Genomic DNA, 17,345 nt, shown 5'->3' with positions numbered 1-17,345 from the left:
TTTAAATAGAGCATAGATAAATAAAAAATTCATTTAAACATTTTTTTTTAAAAGATGAAAAATCATTATAAAATATATTACCCAAAGAGTGTCTAAATACTAGATCTAAAAATAAATTTATCAGATCACCGATATAAGTTTTAGAACTCAAATGCTCATAATTTAAGATTGATTGTTGATTTGCTAGATAATTCCAAAAATGTTTACTCTTATTAGCAGTCTTATTAAAAATCTATAAATATTTTACAAAACTATTAGTATCTTGGTTTTAGTTTTGAACATAATGCTCAGACAATATAATAAATTCGAGATTAGTAATAAAAAATTCGACGCTTTTTTCATATCGACCAAGAACAAAATAATAGTTTTATAGGAATATTTTAATAAATTAACGATTATAAAACCCGAAATTGACCATAAGAAAACTTCTATTTGTCCAGGTGTATCAACTACTATAAACTCGAGGTTTCGATAGTATTTAGATTTAATTATTTCTATTAACTTTTATTTTTATTAAAACCTCATTGAATTTTGTGATGAAGAGATTTACAGCTGTAATTATGGCAGAATTTGGTCCTATTTTATGATTAATTATTAGATCAGTAATGTCTATCTTCTTAGGTTAATAATACTGTATCTCTTATATCAACATTAGGGAGGTATGGAATACTTTTTACACCGGCATCCAAATTTATAATGAAATGCTTATTTTTATTGTACATCATTTTTTCATGTATACTATTGACAAAAACTGTTTTCCCTGATCCTGCCAATCCTAAAATTGTTGCTTTATACCTATAACAATTATGACGTTTATAGGACTTTTAGAATTTATAGAACTCGTCATTTAATTGGTATAAAGAATATTTAAGTACCAGATTAATTGCATGGCAATGTACACAAAAATGTTTTATCGACAGATCTCATTTAAAAAAAAATGCTTGCAAAATGTGTATTACAACATTACCTTTAATCTAAATAAAAGTGAGGAGTATTTAGAATTTCTTACTTTTATCTTTGATATAAGTATTAGTTCAATTTTTAGAAAAAACTTTTATGAATTTGTCAATCCAGAATCCACGCCAAGCCAATTTAAATGGAAATACATATCCTTCACTTTTAAAAACAGTACGAAAAATAAGATATTGTGTAGTAAAAAACTTCTACTCAAAAATAATATCATTAAAAAAAGTAAATGAGAACTAATAGAACGATAGACTTATTTATAGTTTTGGAAAAATGCTTATTTATAAAAATAAAATTTTTAAAGAAGCATTTCTACTGAGTGTTTATTTTTCATTATATGTAAATAAACTGCTTGCGAATTTACAACTTCATAAGATACAATATTTCGGAAAACTACTCAAAATAAACCCTAATAATTCAATTTTTATTCATTCTGATTTAATAAATATTTCGAATACTCTAATAGTTAACAATAAACTGATGGTAATATTATCAATAGAAGATTATAACATACTATGATAAAAAAATATTTTCATTCATAAAATTTTCGTATCTCATACAATTATTATTCCCACCTAAATCATATTATATGCTAATAAACTAATAATCTATATTGCTGTTTTTATCAGATATGTTCGAAAGACATCTAATTTTTACCAACAATGTAAGACAGTTTAAATGCTGTAATAAATATAAAGAAGAAAATCTAACAAAAAATATTTTGACAGGAGAAATAAATTGTAAAGTAATTTAATAAAAAAAAGAGTTGTGGTTATATTATAACATCAAATCCTTATAATGATGGGGCAGACTTTTTGAGTTATTCTCAGGTACAAATTATCCAGCTTAGTTAGAACATACTTCAGGTGATAGATTCGGCAAAGAACTAATAGATGATAATGCTAATAAAGATTTATTTACAACAGTATAAATTTTTTAAATAGGTCGGTAAAGGAAAAAACGTTGCTTTTAAATTTCACGTATTAAGTTCAACAAATGTTAATAAAACAATGATTCGTAAAATAGAGAATATCTGTGATACTTTACATTTACCCAGAATTATTACAGACGAATCTATAAATTTATTTATTAAATACGGAAGATCTATAAAATCTAAAAAAAGTTATACTAAAGCATGCTCTTTTATCTTTTTCAGTAGTCGTAAACAGGGACTCTCTCCTCAGTTTGATACTTTTATGAAAATTAATAAGAGCATTAAAAAAAAGGACATTTATAAATATGTAAAACATTTAGAGCGCCTTATTAGATAATTAAAGAATTGTTCTTTTTCTTTTTCATAAATATACAAAATTCAAACTCTTCTTCCTCTTCTACCACCCTTTCTTCTGGTACCATTAGTAGGTGTAGGAGTAGTGTCTTCTATTAATATAACTTATACCTATTCTGCCTATTTTGAAACCTAATCGTACAAGTGTTGTTACGACCGTATGAGCACCAGTGCTTATAAGATGAGACGCATTCCCTCCTCTCGCTCTTATCTTTATATGTAGAGCGTTAATTCCTAAAACCTATTCACATGTGAATTACTTTACACACATTAGAAACTTTCTGAGTCGCTAACATTGCGCAGTAGTTAGACTTTTTATCTTTACCATTTGTTGCAACAATACCGGAAGATATCCTTGATATTGTTTCGCTTCCGGTTATATCCGTAACATGAATTATCGTGTCGTTTTTTGTCGATAAAATATGCAAAATTCCAAATAAATATTTTTTTATGTACTTATTATTTATCATATTTTAGTTGTTCTGAATTTACAGATTGGCAAATAAATCTTAATATAACAATAACTTATCTACTATTAGAATCATTGTATCCAAGTAATCTTTAATTAGCTTAAATATTGACATCCAAAAACTAGGCACCAGTCTGATAAAACTATCATTTAAAATAAAGCCCTGATTAGAAAATTTTTACTAAAAAAATATTGAATATATTTTTAGTTTGTATTAATTTAAAAATATTTTTAGATATCATTTCGAATAACACATTTTTCTGATAGACATTTAAAAATCTTATATTTAAAAATATATTTTTGAAAGCATCTTCATTCATATCTAAAAATAAGGTATTGATATTTTCATCAAAAAAAAGAGATTTATTAGAAGTGTTCTTGCTAAGTAAAAGATTTTCTTCTAATGTATGACTTTTCGTTGGTACTTTATCCATACTTTTAATCATAGGTTTCGTAATATGAATGTTTTTGAAAACGAAAAGATATCTTTTTTCATATATTAAAATGTATCGTCCAAAACTACTCTGTATTGTTTTATAATTATTTTTCTACTATTATAATTTCTACTATACTACATATCTTTTTAGTCGCATTAGTTTTTTGGAAGGCTTCATTGAAAAAGAACGATTCTTTTGATTGTATAAGTTGTTTATTAAATTTCATGATTTTAAACGAAATTAATAATGGCAAATTGCCTATACTTTTAATCTTTACATGAAATAAAAAAAACATCCTGAAGAATTTCACAGCTTGTAAATTGAATTTGAAATAAGTCTCTTGTTGATAGCTTTGAACTTTTCATTTGACTATCCAGTATCATACTATCGAGATTAAAGATTTTCTTTAACTTTTAATTAAACTACAAGACAAAAATTTTTTTCCGACCATAAATACATTAATCGATGAGTAGTAAAACTTAACAAATAATTACGAAAAAATGTGCTAGTTTTAGAAAAAATGACTGGATATTCGTGGTAAAAGACTACTACATTATTTGTATTTTTCTCATATTCAATCACTTTAATCTTTAAATTTATACAATACTGTTTTATCCATTGAACTAACTATTATTTTTCTCTCAATTGAATTTATCAATAAATCAGTTATAAACAAAGTGTTATAATAAACAACTTTATAAATGTTTAAATTTTTTACCGAACCAATGAAAATTTCAAAGTTCGAATTTGTTGCGTAAAAATTCTGTTAATCTTTTTTCGTACTTTATCTTTTTTATCTATTTGAATGCTTAAAATTTTAGAATTGCAATCAAGTTTTATTAGTTTTTTGAATTTGAGCTCTATCAGAGAGTATATAAATATTTTATTGTCATCCCCACAACCCATGATTCTGTATGAACCATTAAAAGCCACAATATTATTTAGCAATAAATAAATATTATGAATTTCGAGTGTTTTTGTAAAGTTACATACTTTTCCTAGTTTAAGTATCGAATTATCTAAGCATAAAATAATAAATTTCGAGTCATAAGTGAATAAACATTTTTTTACTGGTACTTTTGATGTCTTTTAAATAATCTTTTACTAGTAGAATATTTATAATCTTTTCTTTTTTATAATCAATCATTACTAATTCGTTATGCTTTCTATTAGCTAGTATCAAATATTTACCAGTTACTAAACATTTATCGTAATAATAGTTAATAAAAGACATTTTTCTCAAAAACTTTAAACAAGTTAAAGAATAAATATTGAAATACGAATTATTGATTAGAAGTACGATTAAATTGCCCCTAGTATCACAATTAGAATCAGAAATTTTTGTTTTATTCAATGAAGAAAGTTTTTTAACAATAGTCCATTTATATTTTGTAATCTTATTTCCCTTAATCATAGCTTTATTTTTTACTTTAATATTTTTTAAACCGAATTTTATAATTTTTCCATCTTGAGAAATTATCAATGTATTATAAGTTCTATCTTTATTTAAGCCTTTTTTGTAAAATGTAATAGTTTCATATAAATGCACATTTAGAAAATGTTCGATTCCTATTTTCCTCAAATCGATATATTGTTGGAAATTACTATCGATTTTTAATATTCTTATGAATATAATTGTACTTTAAAAAATTTCCATAGTGTAAAAATAAAAATAAACTATTATTTCCTAGATAAAAATTTTTCAATCTAGAGTTATCTTTAAGGAATTTTTTTTTTAAGAATAAACTCTTCTTTTTCGTCTTTTTCCAAATCTATTTTTTTCTATTTACGTCTACTGAAATTTTTGTTATAACAATCAAAGTTTGATACTTAGTAATGAATCCCATGAAGATTACTTTTCTAGAATATGATATATATTGAAATAACAAAAATAATGGTCTATGAAGAATATTAATTTTATTATCACTCGTTAAAATTATTATTAATTTAAAATTTTGATCGAAAGTAATAATTCTAATTTAATCTTCTTTACTTTATCCATTGGACAACGATAGGAATTTTTATCATACTAAGATTATAGAGCTTTAACTATAAGATTTTAATGAAACTTGATATATTTCATTTTTATTTATTAAAAAAAGTGCCTTTTGTAAAGATATTATCTTTCTAATATTGTTAATAATTTTATACTTATTAATTAGTTTCATAGAAATTGAAAGCAGTTACTCAATTATTATTTAAACCTAAAGTTCATCTTGCTAAATTTATCAGCAGATGATTCATATCTACCATGCCCTCTCTTAGAGGATGTATCAACATATTTTAATATTATTTTTTCAGTTATAACTGATGAAATTTTATTTTTTATATTTTTTCTCAATAAAATAGGTCTTTTAGATGATCCTGTCATAGATCCCTTTAACAAAAATTATTACTTTTATGATAAGATAATCGTTATTAATAAAACCAAATTTTTTGAATCCTCCCATACAGTTTACGGATTTTACAATACTATCTGATAATGAGTTAGAATAATAAGAGAAATTTTCTTCTGAGCCAATTTTATATATTTTCTTATTAAATAAAGTTCGTTTATGATACCCTTTTTGACCTGCTCTTGATATAGTCCAAGCTACTCTTGATGGAGTCCACGGTCCTATACATGCAACCTATAAGAAAAATAGATACTTTCCTAAGTCCTCTATGAGTTTTTCTAGGCAATCGGGTGATACCCCATCTTGAAACTACACCTTTTGTACCGTGACCCTTGGTAATGCCTATAGCATCAATAATATCATTTTCATGAAAGATCGAGTTTATATAAATTTTTTTGTTATTAAGTTTTAACCAAAACTCTAATTTCATTTTGGGAGAGCCACCGATTATCTATGTTTTAAAAAAATACATCCGTTTCAAAAAAATATTTTTTTTTAATCATGCTATTAGTTTTTATAAATGTACAACATAAAAAACGAAAAATAACAGAATGCTTAATAATGAACTGTAAGCTATAAGTAAAATTAGTAAAAAATTGGGAGTCAAAAGAAATATCCTTTGACTGATCTAAATTTAAACCTCGTTGAAGTTTAATCGTTTTTAATTTAACCAGATGACCAGAGCTTAATGCGTAAGCGCATAAACCAACTACTTCAATTGGAGGACACTCCATTAATGTTACTTCATCAATAATTGGATTTTGATATGACTTAGATGAAACAATATTACAAATTCGTAGAACATGTGTTGATGCAACTTTTAAGCTAGCAAATTGTGATATATATGGATAATAGATATGTATTATTTCTTTATAAGTTTTCGATGATGGAAATATTCGATTCGATCTTTTTTTTGGAAGAAAACCCAATGAACCTATCCTTGGATCTATAAAATAAGAGCAAACGTTCAAATTTTCTATGTGACATTAACTTTATCATTATTTAGTTATGATTACGTATTAATGTGTATTTTACTAAATGTTTATAAATTTTACATAGTAACGGTCATACAAGTTGAAAACAACCTTAAATCCCTCAGACCTAAGAAGTTGAAAACAGCTTTGGCAGTGTGAGTACTAGTTTGAGCAATCGACTGGGAAAGCATTGTACCGTTGCTTTTACATCCTTTCGTATTAAAAATTGTTTTATTCCATTAACTTTTTGGTTAGTTCTATCAATAAGGCAAGACTTAAAAAACTAGTGTATATCTCTAATATGAACAATAAATTTATTATTATTAGTTGATATTTATTATTTTCATCGAAACTCTGCTTTCCGATAAAAATTAATATAATCACAAATAATATTTTTTGAAATTGATACACTGGCTCATCCAAAAAGCACTTGAACAACGATCCAGCCAATCTTTTTAGTTTGTAACAATAATTTCTGAGCATTAAGAAATTAACTACTAATACAATTAGTTTAAAGATGTAGCATAATGCTATTAATTAATCCCAATTAATTTAAAAGTCTATTGTAATATAATTTTAGTTATTATAGGTTAATTAAGATTATTAAGCACCTTCGCAATCATTCTCAGCTTTTACGACCTTATGAATGCCTTAAAAAAACGATGAAGCACTTATTTGTTAGTAGATTAAGAGGATAAACAAAATCTACAAACCCTTAAATTAAACGTTTGAAAAAGGATTCTAATGTTTTCGATATTTTTTAAATAATGGAAGATATATATCTATCTAATTTAATAAAAGACATAAATGCTGATAATTTATTTTTTAATTCACAAAATATTAGCACAATAAAATTTGATGTAAGCAAAAAAAACTACGACGATCAAAAAAAAAATAGATGCTTAGAACTCCAGAGAGATTTATCTACTAAATATTTATCTAAAAAGAACTTTTGTTTTTCTGGAGTAGGAATAGATCTAGGAACAACCAATTCTGCCATTGCTACAATGGTTGCTGGACAACCTAGTATCTTGCCTAACTCCTCGGGCGCCCGACTAACTCCTTCTGTAATAGGTATTGACAAACAAAATAACTTTGTTGTAGGAGATATTGCCAAAAGACAAGCTGTTGTTAATCCTCAAAATACATATTATTCTGTTAAAAGTCTTATTGGGCGTAAATATCAAACAACTGCTCCTAATTTAAGTTCTTTAGCATACCCTATAAAAGAGGGACCCAATGGTCTAATTAAAGTGTCTTGCCCTCAACTAAACACCGATTTTTATCCAGAGCAACCTTCAGCGAAAGTTTTAGAACAGTTAGAATCAAACTACCATACAGCATTTGATTCTAAACCTGAACTAGCAGTTATAACTGTACCAGCATATTTTGATGATGCTCAAAGAAATGCAACTAAAGATGCCGGTAGCATTGCAGGTTTGAACGTTCAGCGAATAATCAACGAACCTACAGCTGCTTCCTTAGCTTATGGTTTTGATAAAAGCGACAACTCCATAATTTTTGTATTCGATGCCGGTGGTGGTACTTTTGATGTCTCACTATTGGAAGCAGGGGATGGCGTTTTTGAAGTTATTCAAACCGGAGGAGATAGTTCTCTCGGGGGAGATGATATTGATAACAAAATAATGAACTGGTTATGTAGAGGATTTCAGAAAAAGTATAATATAGACTTACGGGATGATCCAAAAACAATTCAAAGATTGAAAGAGGCAGCTGAAAAAGCTAAACTAGAATTATCAAGCGTATCCTCGGCCCCCATCAACTTACCTTTTATTGCTAATGATGGAGGTAAACCAAGGCATCTATTAACACAGTTATCTAGAGAAACACTTAACGAACTTATAGCTAGTCTTATACTTAAATTTAAAGCTCCTATGGTTGAAGTCCTATCGGAGGCTAATCTCTCTCCCTCTGATATTGACCATGTAATTCTAGTAGGTGGCACTACTAGGATACCTATTATCCAGGAACTAGTTCAGAAATATTTAGAACAACCAGCGAATTGCACAATAAATCCTGATGAAGTTGTGGCACTAGGAGCTGCGATACAAGCAAGTGTAATAGGAGGTGTAACATCAGATATTGTGTTAATCGATGTGACTCCACTATCACTAGGTTTAGAGACATTAGGAGGTGTAAATACAAAACTAATACCAAGAAATACATCTCTGCCTACATCCAAAACTGAAGTCTTCTCAACCGCAATCGACAATCAAAATTCTGTTGAGATAAACGTACTACAAGGAGAAAGAGATTTCGCAGCTAATTGTAAACCTCTAGGAACATTTAAACTATCGGGAATACCACCAGCGCCAAGAGGAACCCCACAAATCGAAGTAAATTTTCAGTTAGATGTTAATGGGATACTAAAGGTAATTGCAACGGATAAAACATCAGGAGCAAGCAAAGATCTAGAAATAAAAGACTCAAACCAAAGAAGCAAGGAAGAGATCGATCAGATCATTGAAGATGCCCAGAAGTATTCAGGTGAGGATAAGGCCGAAAAGGAATTTGTCGAGATTAAAAATAACGCCGAGGCTCTCATTTACGAAGCTCAGAGGAAGCTACAAGAAGACAGCGAACTTGCAAAATCTGAGAAAGCTTCACAGATACAGTCTACCATCGATGCCCTGCGATCCGGTCTGAACAGTAAAGACAGGTCTGCCATAACCCAACTCATGGGTGAACTACAAACTCTACTTCAATAATAACCATGGCCTTACAGAAGGTCGCTCGCTATTATATTTGACAAGACTTTACTAATTAAAGCCTATAATTAACTTTTTTTTGTTTTAGGATTATTCACTTAATATTTACCTTACTCCCTTTTTCTAACCACCGTATAGAGATGAGTGCATGTACATTCAAAGAGCACCTTCAGACACGGTGGTAAAAAAACCTCAATGTTTCACATGACTCTTACTAGAACATACCTGGACGATCTGTGACCACAGGAGAAGCTATTTCTCTACAAGACGTAGGGGTGCACACCCCTACTCCTTACTTTGCGTTTACAGGACTCCTCTGTCTCTCTTATCAACTGAAGTTTGGAGGTGCTTGATATAGAAATAGTCTCCTCCTTTTGGATGTATCTCAAGAAAGCCAAAGACATCTCAAAAAATGCTCCGAATCAAATTCAAGGAATGCAACCCAGGTTGGCTTATTAATCAAGGTAATTGAGATAGTGCATGACATCAATGGGCGACTCTCTACAGATTCATCGAACGTTCAAGAGGACTGTTAAAAGTTGAGATACTCTAGTAGCGACGCAAATTTATGTAAGCGAGGCTGAAATAACATCAAGAGATGCTAACCCAAGAGGATATATGATTAAAAGCCTTAAACGAGATAATGCCTGAAAGTAAGGTAACGAAAAGACTACAACTAAGAATAGTAAGAAGCAGAATTTTTGTATACTTGCATCCTTATTCCGGAGGACCTAGTGAACCGGGGGTAGGCCTGCACGGATCACGCGTTTGCACTCTCTCGCTTCCAGCACCCCGTTCCTCTTTAGCACGGTCGTCTACAGTGGGTCCTTGGCGGAGGTCTTGCCCCAGAATGATCTGAGGCTCGGGCGCGTCAGTTCTGTGCCCTCTAAGGGGTACATAAGGCCTTCTTCCTCCGCTTCGCGCAGAGGCTTGTCTTGGCCGGCCGCGTTCCTCTCGCCTGGCCGTGTCTCTGGCAAGGGTTCTGGCTTGAGAGGCTGTCAGCCATTACCCCACGGATGTAGCCTCGCGCCATCGACGGCTCCATCGAGCGCGTTACCAAGTATCCGATCGAACCGTTCCTCTCGTACTAAGCTCCATTACCATCACACCGGCCCCTCACAACAGTAGGGTAAAACTAACCTGTCTCACGACGGTCTAAACCCAGCTCACGTTCCCTGTCTGTGGGTGAACAATCCAACGCTTTGTGAATCCTGCTTCACAATGATAGGAAGAGCCGACATCGAAGAATCAAAAAGCAACGTCGCTATGAACGCTTGGCTGCCACAAACCAATTATCCCTGTGGTAACTTTTCTGACACCTCTAGCTTCACACCCAGAAGGCTAAAGGATCGGTAGGCCATGCTTTCGCAGCTCAAGCTCCTACTGAGAGCCCGAATCAAGTCAGCTTCTACCCTTAACTACACCACACGAGAGTTCTGTCCTCGTTGAGCTGACCATAGGACACCCGCGTTGTCTTTTGACGGGTGTACCGCCCCAGCCGAACTCCCCACCTGGGGGTGTCTCTCGTGCGTAAGAAGCCAAGCAAGCGAGGAATCGCGCGGATCCTACACTTACTCGAGTATGCCTGCCGCGCACAAACCACGCCACGGGAGTGGGTCCATGCACGCTTACCATAACAAGATCAGCAGGACGATCTTGGGAGTGGTGGTATTTCAGTGACGCTCGGAAGCTCCCACCTATGCTACACCTCCTAAGTCGCCCAACAACCCCAGGATAGAGTCAAGCTCAACAGGGTCTTCTTTCCCCGCTGTTTCTCCCAAGCCCGTTCCCTTGGCTGTGGTTTCGCTAGAGGGTAGGTAGGGACAGTAGGAATCTCGTTGCTCCATTCATGCACGTCACTAATTAGATGACGAGGCATTTAGCTACCTTAAGAGAGTCATAGTTACTCCCGCCGTTTACCCGTGCTTCGTCGAATCTCTCCGTCTTGACAGTCTGAGCACTGGGCAGGATTCACATTGCGTCAACATCCGCGGGGACCATCGCAATGCTGTGTTTTTAGTAGACAGTCGGATTCCCTTGGTCCGCGCCAGTTTCAATTGAGTCAACCTCCCCCAGGTATCAGTATCGTTCCTCGGTGACCCCTGACACGACACCCGCCACACAAAGACCGTCCATTAGTATACAGACACACATCCTTGGATCGGGGAGTTGCACCCGCTGTGGGATGTGTATAGATCTCGTATTTTGTGTAGGCCGTCGGGTCTCCGCCACGCGAAACTTCACTGCGCACTTCCGCAGCGATACCCAGGGGGGTAACGATCGAAGCCAATCCTTATCCCGAAGTTACAGATCTAATTTGCCGAATTCCCTTACCTACCTTTCTCTATCGACTAGAGGCTGCTCACCTTGGAGACCTGATGCGGTTATGGGTACGACCTTGGGAGGTGCATCCTTGTCGCTCCCTCGCATTTTCATGGGCCCGCCCTGATGCACCGGACCCCGTGTTTCGAACAGGGCTGTGCCGCTTGTGGAGCCCCTTCTCCAGTTGACCCTGCTCCAAGCCCCCACAAGCATCAAGAGGAGTAGAGACCTCCTCCCGGGATCAAGGCGAGCGTCTGCGAGCTCGCTTGCGTTGCCGCCTTCGGATCCCTCCAAGGTAAGGGAATATTAACCCTTTTCCCTTTCGATGAGGATGCTACGGCGCTACCCTAATCCTTAGGATCGACTCACCCGCGGCCAAACGCTGTTCCCGCGGAACCCTTCTCCACTTCAGTCTTCAAAGTTCTCATTTGAATATTCGCTACTCCCACCAAGATCTGCACTAGGCGCCGCTCCACCGAGGCTTACGCCATGGCTTCGAAGCAACACCCACGCCCTCCTACCCGTGAGAGCAACGTTCGCGCTCACGGTCGAGTCTAAGTCACACGCTTGAGCGTCATCCATTTTCGGGGCCTACTGGTTCGGCAGGTGAGTTGTAACACACTCCTTAGCGGATTTCGACTTCTATGACCACCGCCCCGCTGTCAGTATCAGCTGACACCCTTCCTGGGATCTAGGTGAGCGTGTAGTTGGACACTTTAACTCGACACTCGGTTCATCCCGCATCGCCAGCTCTGCTTACCAAAACTGGCCCACTTGAGACTCTCGGTCGCGCTTACCCCTTCATCCAAGCAAGGAGGCGCCGTGCCAATTCAGAGTTTGAGAACGAGTCGAACATCTATCCACGCCCGTCACTCGTAATCAGTCGCTTTACTTGACACACCCGATCGAGTCTCAGCTATCCTGTGAGAAACTTCGGAGGGAACCAGCTACTAGGTGGTTCGATTGGTCTTTCGCCACTAGGCCCAGGTCAGAGAAGCGATTTGCACGTCAGCACTCCTTCGGGCCTCCACCAAGCGTTAGCCAGGCTTCGCCCTGCCCAGGCCTAGATCACCACCTTTCGGGTCCTGGGAGGCCTGCTCCACCGGATCGCTCAGACGCGAAGCTCTCAAACGCATGACTGCGCACTTCCGCAGCGAGCCCGGTATGGCTATACCGGGATGCATCAGCGGTAATAAGGCTCCGCGTATAGGGCGACCGGTCAAGGTTGGACACATGGACCGTGCCTCAGTTCGGCATGGTCCATGTGTCCAACCCCTGGTCAGGTTTCTTACGCCCGTGTGGCTCGCCGCACACTGACTCGCAGACCTGCCAGACTCCTTGGTCCGTGTTTCAAGACGGGTCATCGGAGGATGTTGGATCGATCCTCGTGATCAGGTCATGCAGGACATGCCTGACTCTGTCTCTATCTACACAGCCCCTCATCGTGTCACGAGATTCGTTTCAGATCCGTGTCGGACCTGTCTCGTGCGATGCGCGGCTGGGATCGATCAAAGGAACTGGCTTATAACCATCCCCACATCGCACCCCCAGATGCTTCCACCCTAATGATTTCAGGTTCTCATTTCACTCCCCTTCCGGGGTGCTCTTTCATCTTTCCCTCGCGGTACTTGTTCGCTATCGGTCTCCCGGTTGTATTTAGCCTTGGATGGGGTCTACCACCCGCTTCAGGCTGCACTCTCAAGCAACCCGACTCTCAGGAATTGGTGGATCATCCGGGCCCTGGTAAAGGGTATTGGACCCAACCCGCGCGTGACTTACGAGACTCTCACTCTCTCTGGTGGGACATTCCAGTTCCTCTTCAGACACGTGCGGGTATAGGGTTTCCCTTTAGCTAGGAATACACCCATCGGATTCACCACTCCGTTTTCCTTTTACCCTACAATGCACTAGAACCTGGCCTCCCTTGGCTCAGGTTCAATGCGCTTCGTGGTTGGGCTACTCCCGGTTCGCTCGCCGTTACTAAGGGAATCCTGGTTAGTTTCTTTTCCTCCGCTTAATGATATGCTTAAGTTCAGCGGGTTCTCCTGCTCGTGGGTAGGACCTCATGCGCTCGTGGGTCGTTCAGCGACCCACAGGAAACTAGCCTCTCCCCACCGCTAGGGTAGGGTCCGGTATTTGATCCGTCCTCAAGGAGATTTGGACTCACTTTCGGATATCGGACACGGCGCTGCAGCACACTCGTGCCACAGCGATGGCAGCTCTTGTCACTACTCCAGGGCATGCTCAGCCTGCTACGGCTCCACTGCTGAGCGCCAGATGCGTTCGAAGATTCAATGATTCACGAGTCCGCGGAATCCTGGTCTATGCGCGTATCATCGCATGTCGCTTTCTGCTACGTTCTTCATCGATACGGGAGCCTAGACATCCATCACTAGGGTTTCTTCGTTCACACTTGGTAGGTTCACCTGCCATGCGCCTGACTGTTTCTCTTTCGTCACGTGTTTCAACCTTGACTTACGCTCGCGCGCTGGGCTCGATTTAGAAGCGATGATCCTTCTGCAGGTTCACCTACGGAAACCTTGTTACGACTTCTCCTTCCTTTAGATACTGACGGATCGAGGGAGGTCTACAACGCGAGGGTGTTACCCTGGTCGATCTCTCGCTCTCTCCAGCCGATCCATTGGCAGGAGCGACGGGCGGTGTGTACAAAGGGCAGGGACGTATTCAGCACGAGCTGATGACTCGTGCTTACTAGGCATTCCTCGTTCAAGATCAACAATTGCAATGATCTATCCCTGGCAGGGTGCGGTTTACGAGGCGCGCCAAACCTCTCGGTTCAGCCCTCATCTCATTGCTCGCACCATTGTAGCGCGCGTGCAGCCCAGAACATCTAAGGGCATCACAGACCTGCTATCGCCTCATGCCTCCCTTGGTTTCCCACCAAGCGTCCTCCTAGGATGCTCATTTCGTAATGCTCGGTCCTGGCCCATACCCGGATTGCCTTCACCAAGCTACTCCCTTCGTGGATCTTGGTTGTACCCAAGTCTACACCGGATATTCAACGTACTGAGCTCGCTAGGAGTTGAGGTCTCGCTCGTTACCGGAATTAACCTGACAAGTCAACTCACGAACTAGAAACGGCCATGCACCACCTCCCATAGAATCAAGAAAGAGCTATCAATCTGTCAATCCTCCCTATGTACGGACCTGGTAAGTTTTCCTGCGTTGAGTCAAATTAAGCCGCAAGCTCCACGCCTTGTGGTGCCCTTCCGCCAATTCCTTTAAGTTTCAGCCTTGCGACCGTACTCCCCCCGGAACCCGAAAGCTTGTGATTTCTCATAAGGTGCTGATGGAGCTATCGAGAAGAACGTCCACCAACCCCTAGTCGGTATCGTTTACGGCTAGGACTACACACGGTGCCTAATCGTGTTCGCTCCCCTAGCTTTCGTCCACTGATCAATGAAAACATACTGGACGGATGCTTTCGCTGTTGTTCGTCCTCCATTGGTCACCGAATTTCACCTCTAGCAATGGAATACGACCGCCCCCGACTGCTCCTATTAATCCTTCCTCCGATCCCGAGCGCTAGCGCAATCCGGGTCGGAGTCCTTGCGTTGTTATTCCATGCTATTGTGCCTAGAGTACTCCGTACTTGCTATGAACACCACAATTTCGTCAAGGTAACATGGGGCGATATCTCCGCAGGGCTACACAAGCTACCCCTTGGGGATGGTCACCCCAGTAACTCCTAGCGTCAGACGCGTTACGAGCCTTTAATTCGACTACGGACGTTTTAACCGCAACAACACTAATATATGCTATTGGAGCTGGTATTACCGCGGCTGCTGGCACCAGTCTTGCCCTCCAATCGGTCATCACCCAACGGTTTAGATTGGATGCATTCCCTATACAAGATCACGGATCTATACTAGGGTATGTTTCGTCACTACCTCCCTGCGTCAGGATTGGGTAAGTTGCGCGCCTGCTGCCTTCCTTAGAAGTGGTAGCCGTCTCTCAGGCTCCCTCTCCGGAATCGAACGCCAATTCCCCGTTACCCGTCATTTCTTTGGTAGGCCACTACCCTACCAACGTGCAAGATGATGGGGCAGAAATTTGATTGGAGCATCGTTAGCGTTGTTCAGCTATACTAGTAGCTAAACGGCCATACGATTCGACAGTTATTATGATTCAACACGATCTCTACACTCAGGCTATAACTTAAGGCTGAGTGTCGAGGCTAGCGTTTATAACTAATAAATACGCCCCTCCTAATCTCCTTGACGGATGAGTTGGGGAAATTCGCACGTATTAGCCACAGAGTTACTACGGGTATCCGAGTAGTCCATACCACCAAATAGATTATAACTGGTATAATGAGCCATTCGCAGTTCACCAGTGGTTTACACTTAGACATGCATGGCTTAATCTTGAAGACGAGCATATAACTACTGGCAGGATCCACCAGCTATCAAGTCGCATCTCCGCAAAGCGGAAACTATTCGAGAGGCGCCGTACCGGCGCCTCTCTGGTACATCATCCGATGATGCAACCCGTAGAAAAAGATAATTCTACAGGATCAATATTCAAGCATGATCCATGCTCCCTCTCGAACCAAAGCCCGCATCGCGAAAACTCTCTTAGACCTCTTTGTAAACGCTGCCTCTGAGACTCGAAACGTGACCTAGTTAGAGAGTAGGAAACCATTGTTTTGATTTGTTTAGTTGGGGTTTCTCCTGGGAACGCATACCACTGGACGACAAGCTCGCCAAACCGAAACTCTTCTCAGCGGGAAATAGCTCACGTATATAACAAAAAGCTTGAGTGTGGGCTAACCGTTCTTAGATGGTGACAACCCTCAAGTTGTTGATGTGGGGCTTCCACAACGTAAGAAGAGAATCTGGGGAGACAAAACTCCAGTGTGTGCTTCCCTGTGCGGATACACAGCTTTGGACGTATTCGATCAGCCGAAGACTTTCTAATTGAAGGTCTACTAAACGTATACCTGCCAAAACCATATCGCGCGTGTTAGTTATAATTGAGTCAAAATACTCTCGCTGTAGTATTTATAGGTCGTTGAACGTGTATTATCCTACAGGACTTCGTTCAGTATCTTACAGGGATGCCGCTAGGCGCATCCACGAACCGGTTGCGGTGTTTCGGTTCTTATCCGTGAATGTTTCCGGATGTCTAATTAAGCAACAAGAGTATCAATTGAGCGTGGAACGCTACACAGGCCCTAATCTAAGGGCTAGTATAAGGTCTGGAAGCGTCCGAATTCCAAGGTATGGGCAGGAACACCGCATCATGGGCGAGTTTCTACCAAAAACCAGAATACCGCGCTGCATACGCCGCGTACAACCAGAAGGAACTAACTCCATGCCAAATGCTCACACAAAGAGACTAACGAACATGTTAGTGTTATGCGTGCAAACCCAAACTGACGAGTTAGAAACTATCTGCATTAAAGGTAGACAAAATATAAAAGGATGCAGATTCTACAAGGTTTAAAATTTTAATTATGTCAAGTTTAAATATTTAAAAACTAGTAACAGAGCGGCGCAAACAAACCACCACACGCAGGGTCTAGGGTCTAGGGTCTAGGGTCTAGGGTCTAGGGTCTAGGGTCTAGGGTCTAGGGTCTAGGGTCTAGGGTCTAGGGTCTAGGGTCTAGGGTCTAGGGTCTAGGGTCTAGGGTCTAGGGTCTAGGGTCTAGGGTCTAGGGTCTAGGGTCTAGGGTCTAGGGTCTAGGGTCTAGGGTCTAGGGTCTAGGGTCTAGGGTCTAGGGTCTAGGGTCTAGGGTCTA

The 17,345-nt window shown here is 38.6% G+C and overlaps 7 protein-coding genes and 3 non-coding genes across 10 annotated transcripts, besides 2 other annotated features; 3 read left to right on the top strand and 7 right to left on the bottom strand.

Moving 5' to 3' along the window:
- Position 1: 1 nt before the first annotated feature.
- On the bottom strand, positions 2-725 carry fet5 (fet5 purine nucleotide binding protein; the record flags this gene model as incomplete). Its single annotated transcript, XM_001712810.1, is given in 4 exon segments — positions 2-232; positions 253-501; positions 521-613; positions 633-725. 4 exon segments carry the CDS (start codon positions 723-725, stop codon positions 2-4), a joined length of 666 nt encoding a protein of 221 aa, XP_001712862.1.
- A 162-nt stretch (positions 726-887) lies between these two features.
- BNATCHR283 (hypothetical protein) lies at positions 888-1,570 on the top strand. Its single annotated transcript, XM_001712809.1, is given in 4 exon segments — positions 888-1,026; positions 1,046-1,191; positions 1,210-1,449; positions 1,469-1,570. 4 exon segments carry the CDS (start codon positions 888-890, stop codon positions 1,568-1,570), a joined length of 627 nt encoding a protein of 208 aa, XP_001712861.1.
- A 27-nt stretch (positions 1,571-1,597) lies between these two features.
- Positions 1,598-2,237, top strand: tfIIB (transcription initiation factor IIB; the record flags this gene model as incomplete). Its single annotated transcript, XM_001712808.1, is given in 4 exon segments — positions 1,598-1,711; positions 1,731-1,796; positions 1,817-1,891; positions 1,911-2,237. The coding sequence occupies 4 exon segments, from the start codon at positions 1,598-1,600 to the stop codon at positions 2,235-2,237; spliced, it is 582 nt and encodes a 193-aa protein (XP_001712860.1).
- rps14 (ribosomal protein S14) lies at positions 2,230-2,724 on the bottom strand (the record flags this gene model as incomplete). Its single annotated transcript, XM_001712807.1, is given in 4 exon segments — positions 2,230-2,285; positions 2,305-2,346; positions 2,366-2,495; positions 2,515-2,724. 4 exon segments carry the CDS (start codon positions 2,722-2,724, stop codon positions 2,230-2,232), a joined length of 438 nt encoding a protein of 145 aa, XP_001712859.1.
- A 39-nt stretch (positions 2,725-2,763) lies between these two features.
- BNATCHR282 (hypothetical protein) lies at positions 2,764-5,328 on the bottom strand. Its single annotated transcript, XM_001712806.1, is given in 12 exon segments — positions 2,764-2,886; positions 2,906-3,271; positions 3,291-3,418; positions 3,438-3,564; positions 3,584-3,748; positions 3,768-3,923; positions 3,944-4,246; positions 4,266-4,782; positions 4,802-4,932; positions 4,951-5,134; positions 5,154-5,209; positions 5,230-5,328. The coding sequence occupies 12 exon segments, from the start codon at positions 5,326-5,328 to the stop codon at positions 2,764-2,766; spliced, it is 2,355 nt and encodes a 784-aa protein (XP_001712858.1).
- A 26-nt stretch (positions 5,329-5,354) lies between these two features.
- On the bottom strand, positions 5,355-6,543 carry rpl3 (ribosomal protein L3; the record flags this gene model as incomplete). The annotated part of the gene is given in 5 exon segments (XM_001712805.1): positions 5,355-5,537; positions 5,557-5,790; positions 5,810-6,007; positions 6,027-6,502; positions 6,522-6,543. The coding sequence occupies 5 exon segments, from the start codon at positions 6,541-6,543 to the stop codon at positions 5,355-5,357; spliced, it is 1,113 nt and encodes a 370-aa protein (XP_001712857.1).
- A 754-nt stretch (positions 6,544-7,297) lies between these two features.
- dnaK (chaperone DnaK) lies at positions 7,298-9,259 on the top strand (the record flags this gene model as incomplete). The annotated part of the gene is made up of 1 exon (XM_001712804.1): positions 7,298-9,259. One exon carries the CDS (start codon positions 7,298-7,300, stop codon positions 9,257-9,259), a length of 1,962 nt encoding a protein of 653 aa, XP_001712856.1.
- Positions 8,990-17,345: a repeat region (left arm terminal repeat).
- BNATCHR2r68 lies at positions 9,978-13,645 on the bottom strand. The gene has a single exon. It is a non-coding gene; the product is annotated as a large subunit ribosomal RNA (ribosomal RNA).
- On the bottom strand, positions 13,804-13,983 carry BNATCHR2r67. The gene has a single exon. It is a non-coding gene; the product is annotated as a 5.8S ribosomal RNA (ribosomal RNA).
- Positions 14,091-16,012, bottom strand: BNATCHR2r66. The gene has a single exon. It is a non-coding gene; the product is annotated as a small subunit ribosomal RNA (ribosomal RNA).
- Positions 17,121-17,345: a repeat region (telomere repeats).

Source organism: Bigelowiella natans, assembly GCF_000002455.1.
Source record: "Bigelowiella natans nucleomorph chromosome 2, complete sequence".
Taxonomy (NCBI): Eukaryota; Cercozoa; class Chlorarachniophyceae; genus Bigelowiella; species Bigelowiella natans.
Note: the sequence above shows the minus strand (reverse complement) of the source record. Positions and strands in the feature narration are given on the sequence as shown.